The 23030-nt window shown below is 34.6% G+C and overlaps 1 protein-coding gene across 1 annotated transcript in view; it reads right to left on the bottom strand.

The window, feature by feature from the left end:
• Window positions 1–23030, bottom strand: part of Trhde (thyrotropin releasing hormone degrading enzyme) — a 388269-nt gene that overhangs the window by 143030 nt on the left and 222209 nt on the right. Inside the window, exon 6 of the mRNA XM_042698986.1 lies at window positions 9867–10004. Coding sequence (XP_042554920.1) covers window positions 9867–10004 — 138 coding nt within the window. The remainder of the gene's footprint in view (window positions 1–9866; window positions 10005–23030) is intronic.

A 23030-nucleotide genomic window follows, 5' to 3' on the forward strand; every position in this document is an offset into this window, starting at 1 on the left:
TTGTTCAGAAAATCTATTGCAAATACACAAATTATTCTTTCTAACACTGTGCCAGGAAAATATACCTTAGGTTATTCCCACTTGTTTTTAATTTCTATCTTCAACTGTTACTCTTTCTCTGAATAATCTATATAAAATGATGATTCACAAGCCTTCTTGCCTAGTGAGTGACCTTGTACTTTTACATGAAGCCCCATTTCTTTCCTAGATGCATTATAACTGTCTCCTAGCCTAATGGAAATAGAATCAAATATACAATTGAAGGGTGAGAACTTTACAGAAATGAAATACTCTTTGTATATTTCCATGTATACAAAATGAAACAGTAACTTTTCTTCTTAATTATAACTGTTGATGGAGACTAGCTTAAGTGAGCCTTTACAAACGTCATTCACATTGGGCTGTTTGCATAAGCAGACCATTGAGAACAATAGTTGTGGAAGCATTTCAGAAAACTGCAACAGCAGCTCAGAGTCAAGTTCTGCAAGCTAAGAATGACACAGCCCTGGCCCTTATGCTTCTTCTATCTTGTGGGCATCCTTCTTATCTTTCAGGCAGCATGGGAAAGAACAGAAGCACAAAGTCCAAACCAACATTTTCCCCTTCTGATAGATCTCATCAATATAAAAAAGAAACTATGTAACAAAGGAACACAAAAGCAGTTATCAAAACCACTATTTACCAGCAACACAATGGGACAGAATGGGAGTGTGAAAGAAAGTGGAGTCCCTTAACTGAGATTAATCCATACTCTGTTGGGTAACAAGCCACTTGTTTTCGTTAAATGTCTATTTTTCTTTCTGTTTCATCATGTAACTGTGAAATCAAGGAAAGAGACAAAATGGGGAGAAGTACAAGTGTCTAGAAAAATAGAAAACAACCTTCTTCAACTACTTAGTGTACAGGTATATATGATAAAAAAAACAACTATTCAAAAGGAGATCAATACATGTGAAAAAAGTCCCCTCTACCAGCAAGATGCACAAATTAATAATTTAACAGTTAAGTAGGGAAGACAGGTATCACAAAGATGTCAATAAAATAAGATTATTTCTTTGTTGCTTTGTATGTCCCTCCCCCACAGTATACCCCCTGCTTTCACTTTATTTGATGTCGGTTTAATTTGTGGAGGAGATGGGGAAAAACAAGTTGTTTAAGGATACAGGTGGACCCATTGCAACAATGAGACATACAAGTTGTCATGTTGAAAACGAACTTTACATTTTGGTGTGGGGGGTGAGAGGGAGGATTGGGTGGAGGGTCAGGGGGAGGCTGGGAAGGGTTGGGAAGGGGAAACAAAGGAGGAGGCTGCAATGCTTGATAAGAAATGTACTCATTATCTTGCCCATGTAATTGTAACCCTTCTGTACAGTATGTTCACAAGAAATAAAAATAAAAATTAAAAAATTATCTCCTGCCACTGAATATGCTTTCCTTTCATGGGCAAAAAAGACATTTCTTTATATGCTGTCTCCAAATCACCTCTGGTTCGGTATTAGGATGAGGTATAAGTCCAAAGGCAGAGATGGTGCTCACTGGTAATAAAGAAAAAGGGTGATTGAAGTATATGTTATATAAACATTCTGTGGATGTTTTTCCACAGATAACCATGCATACAGACAAATGAGAATTATCTTTGCACTTTCCAACTTAGCTAAGCAGCAAGTGGTTTGTTTCTTATGCACATCTGTATTTATAACAAATAAATGTTTCAAATGGAAAAATACAGATGCGAATAAACTACAAAGCTACCATGTCTTGCGAGTTCAAGATTCAGGAGGAATTCTTTTGAAGTAGTCCTCCAAATTAGTTTCCTAATTTGAGAGCTGAGTCTTCTAATTTATTTTAAAATAATATTAGAGGAGGAAGATTTTATGATCTTGGAAAGTTCATATTGAAATAGTTAATTGCTTTTATGTCAAGAAGTTCTCTCTTATATTAACTGAAGTTTGTTCCTGTAATTTAAGGCCATTTGTCTGACTTTGACCTTGATGTTGACAGAGAAATTGTGAGCAGACTTCTTATAATGACCATTTATATACCAGAACCAATTATTCAGTCACCTCTGAGCTTTCTATCCTCAAGGGTGGACATATGTAAGTTCTTTAGCCTTTTCTGACAGGCTTTATCTCTGTTTCTAAATCAATCCCTCCCTTGCTCCCTCTGCACTCTCTCTGTGCTTTGCTTAATTTCTCTCAGTCTCTTGAGCTTCTTCACATTTGTTAATGAGATGATTGTAAGCAATGATTATTACTTTCCAGATTTTATAGTTCTTATTTAGATTCATATGATAATATGCTGCTTAATTTAAAATATTGCAGTTTTTATGAAGGGAAAATCCTTTTATTGGACAAAAGATTGTAAGTAAAATCATATTTATTTTTGCAACTGGCATCATAGGCAAATATTACTTGCCTAGAAGGGAAAGAGCATGAGTTGGAAAGAGATACAAATAGTAGCTCTGAAAACCTAGAAGCAAAGCACATTATTAAACTTTCTAGACCTTTGGTTTCCTTTCAGTGAATAAGAGATCATCTATTTTTTTTACAGGAATGGGAACTTAAAGGACCTATTTGCTAATGGATGGACATTAGCAGATAGACCGACCATCAAAGAATTGTAGATGCTATTACTGCCATTGTATAACTTAATGAAAGTCCCCTTGTTTTAAAGAAGTGAAAACAAGTGATACAGTTACTCAATATACATCATATCAGATACTGTAAATCATGTACAAATGTGTCAGAGGGCAAAACAGTGATTGATTAGATTCATTTTGATCGTGTTTTGTATTTGACTGTGAGTAAAGAAGCAAAGAGCAAGAGAAAGAACCACTTAAACTGGAAGAACAGAAGCTGAAAAGCTCCCTGCAGAACAGGGAGCTGACTGACTGTGGCAGGAGGGTGAAGATCCCCACAGAAGAGCTGAGCTCACAAAAGACAGTCCCAGGAGGCCCAGAGCTGGGGGGCGGGCCACATGTGACAGAACTTATTAGAAAACAGAATTGTTGGGCAACATAATCTTCCTTCACCCTCTGAAAACCCTTAATGCTGTTTCAATCACCAATTTTTATTCCCAATTCCAATAAACAGATGGAATCTTTCCCTCTGAAACACCATAATGATTTTTTAAATATTTTTTGCTGACATTTACTTTAATTCAGTTCAATAAATACTTACTGGATATAACTATATGTATACAGGCTAGATAATCAGTACTGAAAATATATTAGGGAAAAAGCTAGACATAGATGCCTTCTTTTATGGAGCTCACATTCAACGATGGCAAAGTGGGAAGCTAGAATTATCCTAAACATAGCATTGGATAGTTGTGCAATATGGTAGAAGGTGATCAGTGCCAGGGGTCATGACAGTACATGGACAAGGATAACAGGAACTAATAAAGGAAAGGGTAAGGCTATCCATTGGCATTTGAGGGGAGAGTTTTGAAGGGTTTCATCTGAGAGGGTTTCAAAGACAACAAGCTAGACCAACAATGCCCTCTGGAGTAGCATTGTTCCAAACAAAGAAATCACTAGAGCAAATGACTACTGTGGGAGGGAGTTTTGGTAGAGTTCAGAGAAGAAAGTGTGTGTGGGGGAAGAGGGGTAAGAGATGAGCACCATCAGTAAGGGGACATGATGCAAAGTCAAAGGTATAAGAGATGACATGAGTGTCAGAGGTCCACCTATGGTAGTTTGGTAAGCATAAAGTGTAAGTTGAAGTTGGGGTGAATCATTGTGAAGACCTTGTCTTTCATTTTCATTTTCCATGGAGAATTGTAGGTTTCCCAGTCACAGTGTGACACAATCTGATGTTTTTTAAAAGTTAGGTCTGCATATTTCATTAAAGATCGATTTGCAGACAGATAGGACTCTTAGGACCTGACTGTAGTAATATGAAAGTAATTGGACCACAAGGGCAGCAGTAATGTTGGTGAGAAGAGGTCAGATTCAGGGAATTTTCTGTTGTTAGTGGTGGGGGTGGGGGTCATGAGGCTTGAACTCAGGGCCTAGGTGCTGTCCCTAAGCTCTTTTTTGCTCAAGGCTAGTGCCTTGAGCACCACTTCCGGTTTTCTGGTGGTTAATTGGGCGTAAGAATCACATGGATTTTTCTTTCGGGCTGGCTTTGAACCACTGTACTCATATATCAGGCTCCTGCGTAGCTAGGATTACAGGCATGAACCAACAGTGTCCAGCTATCAGGGAATATTTTGACTGAAAAGACAAGATCAACAGGATGACATTACCAAGGGTATCCAGAAAAATTGGAGTTGCCATTTACTTTGCCCATAGATCTTTCAGACTATAATTCATCATGAGATATATTTGTGTGAAAGGTTTTGTAGACAAGGTCCTAGAATTCAGACTTAGTTTTGACACCTTGTATACTTGCTAGATTCTGATCTTGTGTCATTCATTTAACTATCTATGTCTCATTGTCTTCCTAAGAAAAATGGTTAAAAATGCCTATGCCCCAAGTTTTCTGTGAATAGTACACATGGCAACATAAGTAAAATATTTTAAAGAATGATTTATTTATAATAATTGATCATTAAATGACATATGTGTTCTACAGTTATAGTTCATATAAATTCTTTTAACTTTATGAGTTTTGTGTTTACTATTGTTTGATTTTTGAAGGGAGGAGGAGTTTTTTTTTCCTAAAGAAGTAACGGCTACAGAGTTCGAATGTTATGTATGGACTAACGTGATGCTGTGGTTGGAGAGTCTTGTCTAATGAGGAATGTTAGATGCAAATGGCTGATCAGTTTTGCTTTATTCACTTGTAAGGTTACTAGAAAAGGTGCACATTTATCTAATTTATCTCACATAGATAAGCTTTAGGCACAAGATACATTGGTGGAACATTGCGAGTTGAATTCCCACCACCATTCCTTTTTAAAAACATATGTTGACTCTGACCCCTATGTATTTCTCAATTCTTTTATTGCTCTATGTACAATTCGCTTGTGGGCCTCCAAAATATACCCATTCTTATGTGAGAATTTCTGAAAAAGCATTCTGCTTTTAAAGAATTCTCTATAAAATGCTTAAGGCATTAAAAAATCTTTTCCTCCCTTGAAGCTTGTAGCATCCCTTTCCATCTTGGTATCATATGTAAATTTAATGAGCAATCACTCACTTTCATCATCCAGGTCATTGGGTCATTGATTCTTATTTCCCTGTGTGCTTTTAGTGCTAAGACACTGCCTTAACCCATCTTTCCCCATCCTTCCTGTTCAGAGACAGTGTTTTCTTGTGTTCACTGCAGTTTGAAGTTTGAAGATAAAAATCATTCTCATTTTCAATAGATAATTGAAATAAAAAATAAACTTGTGATTTTGGTAGGCCTAACTTAATACATTAGGTCTTAGATTGTTCTCTTCTTGTTCTGAAATACATAGATATAACTTAAGGAATTTTTTAAAGTACTACTCAGAGAATACATAATGAACATCACTCTGTATGTCCTTTTAAAAAAAGCACTCAGTTTTAAAATCCTAGTGCACAGAAATTATCTGAGCTATAGACTCCTAACCTTTGTTTCTTTGTAATCTTTGGTTCTCCTGGTATTCACTTTCCTATAGAAATGTAGTTGAAGGGTACTAAAATTATACTTCAGGAAGAATAACACAAACAGAAGTGGAAATAATTAGAATAATCATTAAGGGATTAACTACAAGACATGATAAGCTAGTGAAACAGATGCAACCAGGGGTTTACTGTTGGCAGAGGTTAATGCTGACGAGTAGCAAATCTTCAGGGAGGAAAGCACAGAAGTGGCAAGTCATTTGTATTAAATGCTGCATGCATCATTACAAAAATATGTTCTGTGTTTTGTAATTCCAGTTTCTATTATCAACTCTGAATTGGCTAGGTCTATGGCATTATTTCCATTTCTACTATGTCTACAGCAATATTCTTTCTAGTGTGGAATTTTAATGTTACCCTTCTACTTTAAAGTCATATTTGGTTCTCCTTGACATACTTAATAAAATACAAGCTCCTTAGTATGGCACAAAATGTCTTCCACTTTCTTATCCAACTTAGGCTCCAAGAAGCTCTATTCCCTTACACCATCACTCTTCCATGACCATGTGGAATGTCTCATGTTCTGAGCCTCCTCTACAGAATGGTGCTGTTGCTTTATTCTTCTGTTTCAGAGGGAAAGTTCATGTTCCTTGTTGGCCACTCAAAATACATATCCCCATGGATATAAGGACAGGCCAATGAAACTTTACTATCTAATTAAAACAGATCATAACCCCTTGAGGGAAACAGACAGATTCTGTTGGGCAGGATGCAGTCTATTTTTTTTCCCCTCTAAGTTCATTGGGTCATGAAATTGAGGATATTATTATCTTGTTGTAATTTGAGGTCACCTCTCTCAAAACCAAGTGGAAATTAAGTTACTTTGGAATGACAGCTCCAATCAACCTTGTTGATCAATATTTTGTACTGATAAAGAACACCAGCTCTTATGTCCTGGGAAACAGATCTCTAGATCTGACCATGAATCATTGTGCTTTTCTTTTCTTTTCTTTTTTCTTTTTTGGGTCCGGTAGTGGGGCCTGAACTCTGGGCCTGGGTGCTGTCCCTCAGCTCTTCAGCTCAAGGCTAGCACTCTACCACTTGAGCCACAGCGCCACTTCCAGCTTTTTTCTTCTTTGCTTATGTGGTGCTGGGGAATTGAACCCAGGGCCTCATGCATGCAAGGCAAGCGCTCTACCACTGAGCCACCTTCCCAGCCCCACTGTGCTTTTCTTTAAAATGAAAATTGTGGTACTTAGGATTCTACATGGCAAGTATAAGGATTAAAAGAATATAATAGAATTTACACAGATTCTAGCTCACAGTGAGCATTCAATAAATTTTGCCATTATTATTTGTGGTTCCACGATCACTATTAGTATTTCTCATGGATCCTGAATCACACCGCCTTCCCATTCCACCTATAAGTTAAATTGGCAATTGCACATTGGCTATATGCTACCTTGTTAATAGGAAAACCTGCACAAAGCTAAACTAAAGAACTAGAGGAGCACATAAATGTGCACTCTAAGACCTGGTACTGAGACCATCACATTTCAATCTAACTGTTTTAACCTTCAGTTTTCTACCTTTACATTTGAAGCTATTTTAGAGATATCAGTTAGCAACTTAGCCATTATTCTTATGACATCTTTGTAGAGAAACATCTTTGGGACTAGATTGGGTTGCTGTTTGAAAGAATCCAAACAATGAGTGCTCATCAAGAAAGCACGATGAACAAGTAGACAGAAAATCAATAAGGATATAGAAGACTTGAACAACTCTATCAACCAAAGTGTTCTAATCAGCATTTATAGAACACTCCAGTCAACACCACTGGAATACACATCTCCTTTGAAGCACATACAGTATATCTACCAGTATGTACAATTTCAGAGCCATAAAACAAGTTTTAACCTAAGAAGTTTTAAGACACACCATGTGTACTCATTTACCACAACAGAATTAAGTATCAATTGAATGATAGAGAAACTTTTATTGGAAAAATCTTCAAATATTTATAAACTGATCAATATACTCTTAATTATGCCTGGGTCAACTAACAAATCAAATGGAAAATTACAAAATAATTTCAATTCAAAGAAAAATGACATCCCAATGTGATATATATATATATATCGATATATATCTATATCGATATATATATCTATATATATCGATATCGACATAGATATATATTAGGATTCCCTGGACAGCAAAATTAGGGGAAGATTTTTGGAAAAGAAGAAAAGCATAGATTTTTAGAACATTAAAAAAAAACCTCTTAATTAATGACCTTAGCTTATAGCTTAATGAATGAGAATAAGAAGTTCATTTCAAAGTGTTTAAAACAAGAAAATAATAATTATTGGCAAGAATATTTATGAAAGGAAACAAAAGACATTGAAATGAAATTAAAACAAAATGACATTGGAAGATTTGATTTAGGAGGATCAATTAAAATTATATATTTCCAGTTACACAAATCAGGGAAAAGAAAATGAGACAAAAACTTCCAGTATCTGTAATGCAAGGGGTTACACCATTAAAGATTCTGTGGCTACTGTATGGATGACAAGATATGTGTCATATATGAGTTTTTATCAATTATTTAAACAATTTAGATGAGGTAACTCAAATCCCTGAAACAAAAACCAACTGTCAAAATCACTCAAGACTAACTGACTATATATTATATATTACTTTAAGAATCTTTCATGAAAAATAGTGAATGGGATGATCTCCCATGCTCAGGGGCTAGCTGAATTAGTATTGTGAGAATGGTCACATGACTGAAAAAGATATTCAGAATCAATAGAATCTCTGAAAATTCCAACGACATTCTTCACAGAAACGGGAAACAAAAATCAGAAAATTAATATAGAAATCCCAAAGACTTCAAATAGTCAAAGCAATCTTGAGAAAAAGAGGTACAAAAGTATCAAAATACTTGACTTCAAATTATACTCTGGAGAAATATACCATAAACCGCATGATATTGTAACAAAAACAGGCATATGGACAATGTATTAGGATAGAAGACACATAAATAAATCCACAGAGGTACAGTCTGCTATAAAATGCAATCCCTGCAATTGCAGAGATTTTTCTGATTGTATATGTAATATTTTCCTAGTTTTATCCGTGCTAAAATAAAACTAGTATTTACAAATAATCTTTTAGAATTTAGTAGCACTTCATGCTACCTTGTTTTCTAAATTAAAATTAACAGGTAAGAGTCACCCCAGATAAATGAACTGAATTTGTAACCAACAGAGCCTAGCCATAACTCTGCATAAATGAAAATTAAATATGTCAAATATGTTATGGTCCTATATATCTAGTTATTTTATATAACATTAAAAGTACTCTCTTTAATCAAATGTAATTATCAGTGACTTGAAAGGCATTTTTAATAACATAATTTGTTTTTTCATCTATTATTGCCTATATTGCTAGTTAAAAATCATTGTGATAGAATTTACCTAATCATAAACCAAATATGCAAATTAGTATGCCACCAGCTCCTGATGAACTGATATTTGACACCTAGTTATAAAATACAAACATGTTTAGAGACAAAATAATACCAGTAGTATTTTTTAAAGAAGCTTAAAACATTATTCAGTTTCAATATTTCCAAAAAGTAAAAATTCAATCTAACACTATAGATAACAATAGAGTTTATGTGGTTAATAAGTACTGAACACTGAGATGGGTATCATAATGCTAAAATTAGCATCAATTAAATAGTAGAAAAGTCCTAATGCAAATAACAATGTAAACATTCATATGATAAATTAGTTTTATGTCTGGTCATTGGCCCAAAATTATTCTTAGCCATTCTAAAACTGGTTCTTAAAATTATTTAAGAAACCTATTTAATTCCTCCATTTCTTTTATATAATTCTTATAAATGTACATGCCACAGCACTGTCTCAATTCATTTGCATTAGCCATCAAAATAAATAAGCATTAAGACAAAATGGTTTAAAAACTGGTCACTACATAGGTCAACTCTTTTAATAATAATAAGCTGACATTTGAATAGCACCATTTGTGCAGCAATTTCACATCGAGTCTCCAAACATTTATTCATTAATACTTCCAATATTTCTATGCATTCTTTGGCAAACATTCATTTCCATTTTACTCATTTATAAATCAAAGCACTAGTTCATAAAATGACATGAACATAGAGACTATTTTTCTACTTTAGTACATTTCTATCTGCCAGGAAAAAGAGAAAAATATAATACATCAAGCATGAAATAGTGTGGCTGCCCCAATAATGAAACGTCCCTTTGGCACATGGATCTTATCTATTTCCCACCTTTTTATATGCGATCCAGTCAAATACCCTGTCAATATCTGTTGCCTGTAGCACTTCCTGTGACACTGGATGGGAACTGGCTAGACCATCAAGCAGCATCACTTCATGCAGAACATCTGTCAGAAATCTCTGTTTTTCCTGCAAAACAGTAGATAGGAAAATATCAGGTGATTCGTGGATATGGTCATGTGAGAGACAACATGAACAACCTGAGTGCTACTCAGCTGATGGAGATGTGTCAGCCTTACATGGCGAGACTTATATGTGAAGTAAACCTGATAAATAAAATGTCCCCCTGAAACGTTCCATCATAAAGGGGGCCATTGATTTGAGCATGAAACAAAGTCACTGTAGTTAGATAGGCTTTAAATAAAAGATACAGGAGACAGAGCCTATGTTTAAGAAGTTTGGAAATTGTATGCATATGAAAATAATAAGATCCAGGCTGGTTTGTGGCCACCACAAAATCAAACTTAAAACTCCAGTTAAAAAATACCCTTTCTAGGTTACATACAATACAAAAACTTTTTATTTTAGTCACGGGGCTTAAACTCTGGGCCTGAGTGCTATCCCTCAGCTCTTCAGCTCAAAGCTAGAGCTCGACCACTTGAGCCACAGCACCACTTCTGGTTTTCTGAATGGTTTATTGGAGATACGAGTCTCATAGCTGGCTTTGAACCATGATTCTCAGATCTCAGCCTCCTGAGTAGCTAGGATTACAGGCATAAGCCACTGACACCCGGCTAATACAAAAACTATTTTCCTTTTAGATCTATTTTCATTCTCGTTGAACAGCGCAGTCACTTTCTAACTGTTCTTGCCTTCCACCACACACACACACACACACACACACACACACACACACACACACACACATTGTTGTTTGAAATCTAGGACACCGAAATTCATAGTAAAAGGCAGGATTGACATGAAACTCAAATACCTGTGCATCTGCATGTGTATTCAGAATAAGATACATAAAAGAAAGACCAATAGGTATCTATTACCACAAAGAGTGAAAACAATCCAATTCATGAGCCTACTGCTCTCCATAGGTAGTATTTGCTCTAATAAAAACAGATTATCTTAGAAATAAACTATAAAGTACTTCTCTGTTGTTTATTGTTGTTTTAGTAAGTCTGCTTTAAAGCAACAGATTCTTTTTGGTTTTTATGTTTTTGTGATTTTTTGTTTTTTAACAAAAATGCTTGAAGTTGCTAGTCCTCCTGCTCTCCTGCCTTCATTGATGGAAAAGAGAAAGAAAAAAATAGTTGCCAAAGTTAACAGGACTAAATAGCAGCCCTCAGATAGTTCAAGATCCCAATGAGTTTCATTACAGAGATTAAAGACTCCAAAGCCAAAATTGTTCTACTAATTCTGAACTCATTCCTAAAGCAGCCTAGTTTGGAGATAGCAGATAAACACCATGTTATTTTGAAACTAGCTGTAATTTCAAATTGAGAGTACACTAGTCCTGAGCTTAAAAAATAAGTATGCTGAGGGAGAGTCCTTAGGTGAGCATATGTTTATGTTCATTTAAATCTGGTTTTAATAAAGCAATTTTACCCATCTTTGCTAGGTCAGTGATTCAATATTTTTAATTAATACTTTAAGGAGTTAGCCATCTGACTGCATTCCATAAAGTTTATTTTCAAACCCATTAGCTTTTAAATTGTCAATGGTCCACATATCAAATGTCTTTCACCCTAAGAGATCCACATCCACAGTCCATGCTCCATCACAGACCAGTACATAGCAATGACTGAATCAAACCGTGTTCTGCCTCCCAAAGGCTGCTCAAGACCCCTCATGATGGAAAGTCAAACTTAGCCTTGATGAAGTGAAAATATGCCAAAAACTAATTCTAAATTCCTTCTCAACCTAACTTCCTAGTTAAAATTTTAAGGTGAAGAAGATTGATATGAGCATTTCTCATTTTAATCCACAAAAGGGATCTCATGCAAATAGCCTGTACATAGAGAATAAAGGGAAATAATGTTAAAATTCCAAAACAAAAATTTATATGTTACTTTTTGTGCATGTGTGCTGATTCTAAGTCTTGAACCCAGAGTTTGGGCACTGTCCTCAAGGTTTTCTTGCTCCAGACTTACACTCTACCACTTGAGCCACAGCTCCACTTACAGCTTTTTGGTAGTTAATTGAAGAAAAGAATATCATGAACTTTTTGCCCAGGCTGGCTTTGAATTGTGATCCTTAAATCTCAGCCTCCTGAGTAACTAGGGTAGCAGGTAGAAGCTACCAGTGTTTGGTTAGATATCAAAAACTGCTACTACAATTTTTAAATATATGCTAAATTTTAAAGATATTAAAATAATCCAGTCCTAAAAAATTATGGGTAAAATTATGAGAAGCATAATAATACTACAAATTGACCAATGAATACCTTGATTTCTACAATGTACCAGTTGATGTGTTCCATCTAAGAATTAAACTATATTGAGGTCTTCAAAGCATGCTGCTTAATCCATTAAAAATTATCAAATGTCCAATATAAAAACCACCTGTTAAATGAACTAAAAAGAATGATTAACTTGAATCTTTTTCTTTAATATTAATCAATAATGAAAACATATTGATCAATATTAAAATTTAATCAACTGATCATTGGTTTGCTCTAGACAGGATTTTAAAAAAACAATATAAAGTAAACAGCTACATAACTTTAAAAATAAAATTCAAACTAAATCACAAATAAGAAACTTCAGTATTAAAGGAAATATAACTTTCATGATATAATGTTTCATGCTTCTGGTGAAAAACAAAAATAAATCTTTACCTTGTTAATAGTTTCAATAAGCAGCATTTAAATTTAGTAGGATTAAATCATTAGAAAAAAATTTACCTTCTGTCACATATAAGAGATGATATTAGGTAATGGGAAGAAAAGACTTGCATGCAAAACAAAACAAGAAAAATAATTGGTTTTGAGGAAGGCTGACAGAAGAGTTAGAAAGATTAAGAAAGTTTACCATCAACTGAAGAGAAAAAGAAAGTTCTAGCCAGATGCAGAACCAATTTTACAGAACTATAAAGATATTCCAGGATGAAAAAAGGTAGCAATTTTTATAAAAACCCGGGTGATTATAAAATAAATTAAGCTCACCAGTCCATGGCTAGAAGATTCATAATAATCACTAGCAACAAGAGCAACAAAAATTCATTAAGTATTGATTGATTTTCTACCATATACCTGAAACCATAAAAGTTTAAAAATGGAGTAAAAATAATGACAGCTTTAATGTTAAGTAAGAGATAAAATAGTTGGCCAAAGGGAATAAAAATACAGTTTTCTCTTACAGATTGAGTACCAAAAATTTTTGAGACAAGTAATACTATCAAAAAGATTTATGTACAGTTTATTAGAAAATGTAGAATTTGAACTGACTTTTGAAGGAACTTAAATGGTGAGTGGTATGTGTGTGTGTGTGTGTGTGTGTGTGTGTGTGTGTGTGTGTGTGTGTGTGTGTTTATAAAACAAAATATTTATGATGAATATTAAATTGTGAGTTTTTAATTTTACTGTATATTTAAAAGTTGGAATGACCTGTGACCTAGTACTTGTTAGTTTGTTGCTGTTGTTGTTGTTTAAACTAACAGTACTGGTGTTTGAACTAGGGACCGTGTACTTGTTAGGTTGGTCCTCTACCATTTGACACATGTCCTCAGTCAATCTATTCAGGAGGCAGAAGTAGAGAATCACAAGTTCAAGCATAGTTTATGTAAAGTTACAAGATTCCAAACAAAACATAGAGCTGAGCAGCAGTGGCTCACAAGCATAATCCTAGCTTTTAGGTGGCTGAAAAGTCTGTGAGGCTATTATTTCCAATTGACCAGCAATAGTGGAAGTAAAGATGTGACTCCATTGCTAGACCATCAGTCTTGAGAGAAAATGCCAATTGAAGAGTATGAGGCCCTGAATTCAAGCTCTACTACTGGCAGGCACAAAGCGCGCACACACACACACACACACACACATATACACACAATTCAAACATCAAAAATGCTGTGGACATGGCTCAAGTGGTAGAGTGTTTGTCTATCATAGTGGAAGGAAGGAAGGAGGGAAAGAAGGAAGGAACGAAGGAAGGAAGGAAAGAAGGAAGGAAAGAAGGAACAAAAGAAGGAAGGAAGAAAGGAAGGAAGGAAGGACAATAAGGCAAAATGAAGAATTTCAAAGTAAGTCCAATACTAGCATAAAATATATCACATATTATTAGATTGTTATATATATGCCTTCACTTAAACAGATATAATTATCAAATATATCACATGGTTTACAACTATTTTTAAACTACTGCACTAGAACCTTTGAAAATCAACATTAAATCCTTACCCTATAGCAGTTATTGGTGCCACAACTGGAAAATAGAAGGTAAAAGCCTAGTTCTGGATCTTAAAGAACTCAAAAGTAGAAAGTAAGTTACAATAGATGACAAAAAACAAACTATACTATGAGAGATGCTATGAAAACCTGGAAGATGAAATGAATAACTAGTTAAGAAAGGCTTCCCAAATGTGAAATTAAAGAGGAGGTGAAATTAAAGTAGACTGTTGAAGAATGAGAGGTTACTGACTGGAATGGGGAAAGTATCTACAAAGGGGCAAATCCACTGCATAATGAGCATGGAAGACATAATCACTATCTTTGACTTCTTAATTATTAGGCAGAAGAGTTCAGTCTTAATAAAATAAGCAATAACAGGAATAATGACATAATTAAAAGTGGCATCTAAAGAAAATTAACTTATCTATGGTGTACAGAAAGGCTTGCTGTACATAAAGCCAGGAAACAGAAGGTCACTATTGTTCCAAGAGGGGATGATGTGTTACAAACACATTGCTGAAGAACAATTGGATATGACAACGTTTTGAATGAAAAACAATGATATTGATCCTTTGATGTTTTGATCCACCTGGCTTAATAGAAAGGAAATAAAATTCTGTAATAACTATTTGATTTTTGAAATAAAAGAAATTTATTTTTAAAAAGGTCAAGTAAATGAAGAGAGGAAAAGAGAAGAATACAATCATCATATTCAATGTCTATCTTATGAAACTAGGAAAATTGAGTGGATGGGTAGAGAGGTAGGGGAGAAAGAGGAAGTGGTGTTATTGATCAAGATGATTGCTCATGAACTGACATTTTGAATGGTAACCCCTTTGTACAGCTACTTAAAGATGATAATAATAACAATAACAATAATGAAATAAAAAATGTAAAAGCTCAAGGCAGAATTGAAAAGGTGGATGGCTGTGGAGGATAAGCTAACAAGATCAATATCTGGAATGAAAATTCCTTGAATTAAGAAACAAGTGCTAAGCTGGGTGCTGGTGGCCTACTCCTGTAATCCTAGCTACTCAGGGGGCTGATATCTGAGGATTGTGGTTCAAAGCCAGCCCAGCAGGAAAGTCCATGAAACTCTTATCTCCAATAAACCACCAGAAAACAAGAAGTGTTACTGTTGGCCCAAGTGGTAGGTTGCTCACCTTGAGCTGAAGAGCTGAAGCGCTCAGGGGTAGCCCAGGCACACAGTTCAAGCCCCATGACCAAAACAGAAAAAGAAAAAGAAAAAAAAAGAAAGAAAGAAACAAGTGTTGAATTCTTTCCACGATACTTAAAAGTTTTGTATAGAAATATAAAATGATGTCTCAGAATTCAGTGCTTTTTAACAATTTTTATTTTACTTTGTAAAATGTATACAACATGCATTAATATTTAGTAGTATGTGTGAATGAAGTTCAAAGAATTCTTAGCAGAACATTGAACATCAGAGAAAATTACATTTCTAGATGCCTCACAATGGCTTCCACTTGAATATGTGAAAATAAGGGGCTCAAATGGAAGTCTGGAAGGTCTAGACACAAGCCACTGATGATGCTGGGAAAACAGGAAGTAGATGTAAAGATGTGGATTCATTCCCATAGAGAGGCTGGCTAATTTTAGTAAAGTGATATTTGGTAGATATTTTGATTCTCTTATCAGGAAAGAAAGACAGGGGGAAAAAATCAGAGTGTAATGTCAACCTGGGTCAAAGATCCAGCAAACCAGAGAAAGACAGTTGAGAACCAAGACTGAGCCAGTCCCAGTAGCAGCGAGGTATTCACAAACACAGAAAAATTAGGAAAAAAAATATCTCTAGGCAAATGTGAGTTACACCAGAGCAGTCACAAGGACTGCTTAAGGACTCAATTAATTTTCTAGGAGGGTGGATCCGAACATAAATGAATAGCTCTTCTGGTATTACTAGAAGCAAAAGCTGATGAAAGATCTCTCAACTGGAAGAAAAACACCTGCCTTTCAGTAGCTGTGTGACCTTGAGCAAGGTACTCAAACTTTTCAGACCTCAGCATCCTCATTTGTAATCATATGTGGTTGTGAGGATTAAATAAGTGAGCTACTTCTACAAATATTTACTAAGCACCCGCCTTTCCCATGTGGTCTGCCTGGTTCTAAGGATAAAGACATACAAAGAAATGGACCATATATTTGAAGACTTTATAGTCATGGAAGGAGAGGCAAAGAGAAAAGCAAATATGAAAAACATCTGCTATATGTAAAAATGGAAGTACGATCTAGAATTATAGTAGGACTCTTTCGGGAAAGCTGTGATTCGTTTTGTCTTGGAAAAGAGCAGGAAAAGCTGAAGGAGATAGTTTAAATCAATTTTTAAGGATAGTTTGAGTTTTCTAGAAAAGGCATGGCAGAGAAGTGAGAAAAGTCCAGTAGATATTTTAGCATGAGTATCTTTGAGAGTCGACAATATTTTGTGTGGCACAAAACAGTGAATAAAATAGTAGTGATGTCTATTCAAATCACTAAGAATTCTCTTTGCTAAGGCAGCCAGCTGGAGTTAGGAAGTAACATAGTTACATCTTATGCCTTAGATGAACACCTGGACAGAGAGCATAAGGACAGCATTGCACAACTGTGAACCCTCAGCTATAATGTGGGCTTTGTCTTTGTGCTCACAAAATAAAATGCCAACTATTTGTCTGGCGTTGGCTTCACTTTAAGCTGACCAACTGTGCTCAAACAATGTATTTACTTGTCATGTATTTATATAAAGAGAAGTGTCAATAATAGGTAGATGTGTATGTAGATACATATGCAATCAGATGCAAGTATTTCCTTTTCTCAATGTTTGTTCATATAAAGTAATCTCTCACTCTAGTTTTTAATACTCAGTATCTTCTTGAATAGAGATAAAAGTGCTTGAACTAAAACCAGTAAGAATGCCTGACTGAACTTTACAGGCTAACATGCTTTCACAGTCTATAGCAATATTGACTCCACCTCAAACAATCTCTCACAATGAGAAAATAATGAGATATAATAATGTTTTTTATGTTTCACTTCTCTGGAAATCTATGCTTACCATGTAATAGAGACATCTAACATTCAATAGGTTAAACAAATGAATTAATACTAAACTGAACTCCTTGCTCATAAAAAGCTAGAATGAGGGAGACTTGCAGTGTCTGAGTTATTGACTCTTGTTTTCCATGACTATTGAAAACATGAAGAAGTTAAATCAGAAGAATATATTCAAAATTGAAATAAGCAAAGTAAATATATTGAGGGAAAATTTCTGTGAGGTTGTAACTACCTGAAAATGATATCACTGAAATACTGTAAATATTATTTTTATAAACATACGATACATGTCATATTTGTGAAAATAAGAAGTCTCTTGGACTCTTAAGATTCCCAAAACATTAAAAAGAACTTTATAAACTTTATAAAGTTCTTTTTATGAAGTTCTGAAAGTATTTAAGTTTTCCATTAGTCAGCTAGATTTACTTGTGAAAAATTATATCACCAGTTAGCTGACTAGTTAATATTTTATACACAGCTAAATCACAGTGATAGATGAGACAAATGTAGAGCTAGTGAAATGCTGTTTTTCTATAGCAATGAGCCTCAAATTTACCATTTGATTATCTTTCATTCAAAATGCACATTCTCAAGGTGCTACTAAATTTCATGAGATTCTTGTTGTAGTAGTTTGTTATATTTTTTTATTTTTTTATTTATTTTTGGCCAGTGGTGGGAGTTGAACTCTGGGACTAGGCGCTGTCCCTGAGCTCTTCAGCTCAAGACTAGCATTTTACCACTTGAGCCACAGCACCCCTTGTACCTTTTTCTGCTTTTGTGGTACTGAGGAATCGAACCCAGGGCATCATGTATGCGAGGCAAGCACTCTACCACTGAGCCACCTTCCCAGCCCTCGTTTATTAATATTTAAGTCAAACTTGCTTAAGTACACATATGTATAGTAGGTACTGAGGAATAATTTAAAAAGTAATCAACATTAAGGCCTATAATATATAAGACTCAAATTAAAATTTAAGCTCTGTAGTTGTTTACATAACCTTTTATGAAAGCCTTGAAGGAACACAAGACTTTAGGAAGATCTCTATTGGTGTAGTATTTTCCTGTTATTTCCCATAAACCTTCCAACAAATAACTGAAATAAAGTGTTCCATATGTTATTTCTTTCGACTATCAGCCCCATTTCCTCCATTGCTAAAGCCACAAATTCTCTAAGAAACCTTAATCGATGCACAAGAATATCTTAGATGATTATATAAACCCCTCTCAATCCCAGAAAAAGCCTCCAAATGTCTCTATGAGCCATGGCTCTCTCAAAAAATGACTAACTCAGAGGAAGTAGGTTAAATTATGACGACATCCCTCAGCTGCCTGATGTTTTGGTTTTAGCATCCAAGCTAAGGGTGTCATGTCTTATATTATCCAAGACATGATGTGGCTAAGGAAAAAGACTAAGTAAGATAAAACACAAAGGTTACCAGACTATACTCAACTACATTCTGAATCTTCTGTAGAACTTAAAGATACAGTAATATTGGTACAGCAGAAATTACTACTACTCACATTTTCATTAATTACAGGATTCCCACAAAACATTCATGGATATGCTTGCACATCAACAATTAATAATACTGATTATATTGTCCAGTCACAAAGCTCATTTTGATTATAGCAATTGTCTCTCCCCAAAAAAATCAAAGTGAATAGTCTTCACACTCGCAAATATGCATTTGAGACCTCTTGTTTTTTTGAAAAGTTTATCCATTATAGATTCATATATTTTAAATCTAATTTCTGAATCTGATCTATTTCTTTTTTTATTGTGAAAATACTGTACAGAGGGGTTACAATTACATGGGCAAGATAATGAGTACATTTCTTTTTTTTGAGAGAGAGGAATACTTTTATTTTTAAGTTTTTTATTGTCTTTAGTCGTAAAAAAGGTTTCAGTTGAACTTGTCTGTTTTTGGGTACAATGCATCTTGATCAATGTCACCCTTTTTATCATGCTCCATCACCTCTCCCAAACTAGCCATTCCTTCAACTTACCTAGTTCCAGTTTCACATATGTACATTGAACATTATGACTGCATTCACAGAATGAGACTTTTTAATACCTTGCAGTTCAGAGACCAAATTGAGTCGGAGAAAGATCTTTGAATTAATATATGTATCTGTCTATTGAAGAAAGCATTTATAGGAAGGTATCAGATTCTCCCATCTTGAGTTATATGTAACTAGTAATAATGGCTATCTATCTGTGAGCATCCTGTCTTCTTACCTTTTAAAATTAGTAGAGGGGTTGCTGTAGGCCTAGTCCATAGATAACTCCAACTCTTCATTAAGTATGTTCCTGACCTCAGCCACAGCAGCAGAAACTTTACTGAGTTGTCATTTAATTATAGCAACTAATATGGGTTGGAGAACTGCTAGGGAGGATGACAGATGCCAATTTCTCCTACTTTTAATTTGCAAAGACTCTCCAGCTATTGAAATTTGATACAACTCATACAATTGTCATATCCTTTTAATATTATGCATCATTTAGCCCAACATATTCAAAATATTATCATACCAATATCTAATCAATATGTCATGCCTTACATGCTTTTTTCTCATAGTAAGTCTTCAAAATCCAACATTTTAGTATTCGTAGTATATCTTAATTCAGACCAACCTCATTTGATTTGCTCAACAGCCTCAGTAGACAGTGGCAAGGAACCAGCCTCAGAATATGCTACTTCACAATAATGATAAACTGAGCATTTGAAACAGAAGGAAATAAAGAAAATTGAAGATGTAAGAATTTATCATGGATATTCTCCCACCTAGCTGATCTTCTCCTGAAAATAAACCATAACAGTTCATTCTAGAAGGGAAGAATTACCCCTGAACAAATGGGTCTTGTGAGTACTCTTTCCTTCAGTTTATACCATAATGAGTACATTTCTTATCAAGCATTGTAGCCTCCTCCTTTGTTTCCCCTTCCTATCTCATCCTCCCCCACCCCTCACCCAACCCTCCTCCCCCACACCCCCACCAAAGCTGTAAAGTTCGTTTTCGACATAATGACTTGTACATCTCATTGATGCAATGGGTCCACCTGTATCCCTATTTAAACGATTTGTTTTTTCCCTTCTATTTCTAATCCCAATTTATTCTTTAATTAAAAGAAAGAGATTTAATGTCAACATAGAATCAGATACATTTCATAAATGATTGATTGACCTTCATATCAGAATTTTTGTTAACTTGCAGGAAACTTATGGCCAAGAACCTCCTGTTGGTTACACTTCCAGTTAAATGCTGGGAAATTGTGTGAAGTTAAAGTTCCTAACCTGGAAAGTATGAGGAAATGTAGTACACTTAAATTCTTCTACTTTGTTGTTTAACATGATTTGAGCTGTTTCCTATTCTTCTGAAGTGTTGCTGCAGAATCCACCCATAAGATTAGGTATTTCTAAATTATATTAAGTGAAGTAAGCCAGGCCCAAAGAAACATAGGTCCCATGGTTTCCCTTATTTGCAATAACTTGTATATGTCTGAGACACGCAGAAAGGGTCAGATAAGTTGATGTTAGGTGAAATGAACCCCAAGATAAGGACTCGAATGGTTTTTCTTTCCTGCTATTGTTTCTAACATATTTAGAAGATGATTTCTTTGTTGCTTTGTATGTCCCTCCCCCACAGTATAACCCCTGTTTTCACTGTATTTGATGTTGGTATAATTTGTGGAGGGGAAGGGAAAAAACAAATTGTTTAAATAGGGACACAGGTGGACCCATTGTAACAATGAGATGTACAAGACTTTATATGGAAAAATGAACTTTACAACTTTGGCTGGGGGGTAGGAAATGGGGGGGCAGGAATGGTAAGGGGAACAAAGGAGGAAGCAATAATGCTTGATAAGAAATGTGCTCATTACCTTGCTCATGTAATTTAAACCCTCTGTATGGTATTTTCACAATAAAAAACTTATTAATGAAAAATAAAATGTTTCCAGAAAAAAAAGGATTAGACATTTCTGAGATGTAAAAACTCCTCTGCCTTTCCTTACCTTGGCAGTAAAAATATTTTCCTTCATCTCTATGCTTAATTTCTGATAAGCTGAACATATTTCAATAAAATCAAATTTGCCAATCAAAATTAGACACACAATAATTTCTGACACCCATTACAAGAAGCTTCTAATACTTCATAGACACAAATAACAGACTCATTTAGGCACTTCAATATGTGATTGGCAAAAATCTAATTGAGAGTATTTTAAATGAGTATTGACTAGTTATTTTAAACCAATTTTATTTCAAGTTTAAATTTTAATAGAAACATTTTCACGCAGTTCAAATTTGAAGGAATCCCAGTGATGAGCTAATTAACCAGAAGAAGTTATTAACATGGCTACGAAGTAGCTGATTTATTTTATTATTTATAATTTGTGAAATAATAGTTCTAATGACCTTAATTTTTCACAACATTATTATTGACCTAATAAGTGAATTTTATTAAATAGGACATTTAAAAACTTTCCTTCAATATTTAGTAATACAAATAGTTCATTCATTAAATAATCTATTTTGATAACAATTGTGTTGCCCAAATTCATTCATGGAAGAAATAGGTATACCTAAGAGGATATATGAATCTAATTTTTATCTCACTATCTTTTTCTCATATGATTCTCGATATACATTATTCAGGAAACTTTCTTTGATTCTTAAAATTATCTTGTAACTAAAACAGCACAGGTATCTCATATGTATTTGGAAAATGGAGAAACAACTCTATATAGCTATCAAATAATAGTCTACATTTTAACCCAAGATATAGAAAAGAATTCCACTCTGGAAAACTATAAAAGTAGCATTGCTCTGATGAAAAAAAAGGTCAACTAAATTACTAAAATAGGACTGTGAGGCTGAGTTCATAAATGTTACAACATCTGATTATTCCTTATCCCTAACAGAAACCAGGGGGGGAAAAGTTGTTATCTGGAAATGCTTCTTCAGTAGTGAAAATTGAACAACTCAACATAGAGTAAACTCTTAGAATATTTCATCATTTTGGGGCCACAAGTTGTCAGAATAATGCTTAGCAAAACATAAAAATGTAGTATCTTGTCATAGGAAAGCAAAGTATTTTTGAGCCCTGTCAGATCTAAAAAGTCTTAAGTCAAAGATTTCAAACAAGGCTCCTTCTTGTCTTAAAAGTAGAACAACAAAATTTGTTCAAAGAATTTTAGGGTTTTAATTAGTATTTGCCAATAGTGCACCGTGATCCAGGTACTACCAATCAGACCAGCCATATGAATGTTTAGGAAGAAAATGTAATTTATGTCACATTTTTTTTCCTGAAGGAACAATTGGTCTGGGCTTGTTTGTAATCAGACAACTTAGAAAATAACATTTAGGTGAAAACCTACCATCATATTAAAATCACCACTATCAGTACAAAAAACAACAACAACAAAAAAAAAACAAAAAACAGAAATCAGCCTTGTAAAATGCATGCCTATCCTCTAGTCTGAATTTTCAGAAGGAAAGAAACTCAACAAAATGGTGAAACAAGGATACAGGTTGACCCATTGTAACAATGAGATGTACAAGACACTATGTTAAAAATAAACTTTACAATTGGGAGTAGGGGAGGAATTTGGGAGGTAGGGAAGGAAGGGATGGTAGAAGAAAAACAAAGGAGGGGGTAACAATGTTTGACAGGAAATGTACTCATCACCTTACTCATTTAACTGTAACCCACCTGTACACTATTTTTACAATTAAAAAAAACACTAAAGCAAAGAAGAAAGGAAG

The sequence above is a fragment of the Dipodomys spectabilis genome, unplaced genomic scaffold (assembly GCF_019054845.1).
Source record: "Dipodomys spectabilis isolate Male_0828 unplaced genomic scaffold, ASM1905484v1 ptg000234l, whole genome shotgun sequence".
NCBI lineage: Eukaryota > Metazoa > Chordata > Mammalia > Rodentia > Heteromyidae > Dipodomys > Dipodomys spectabilis.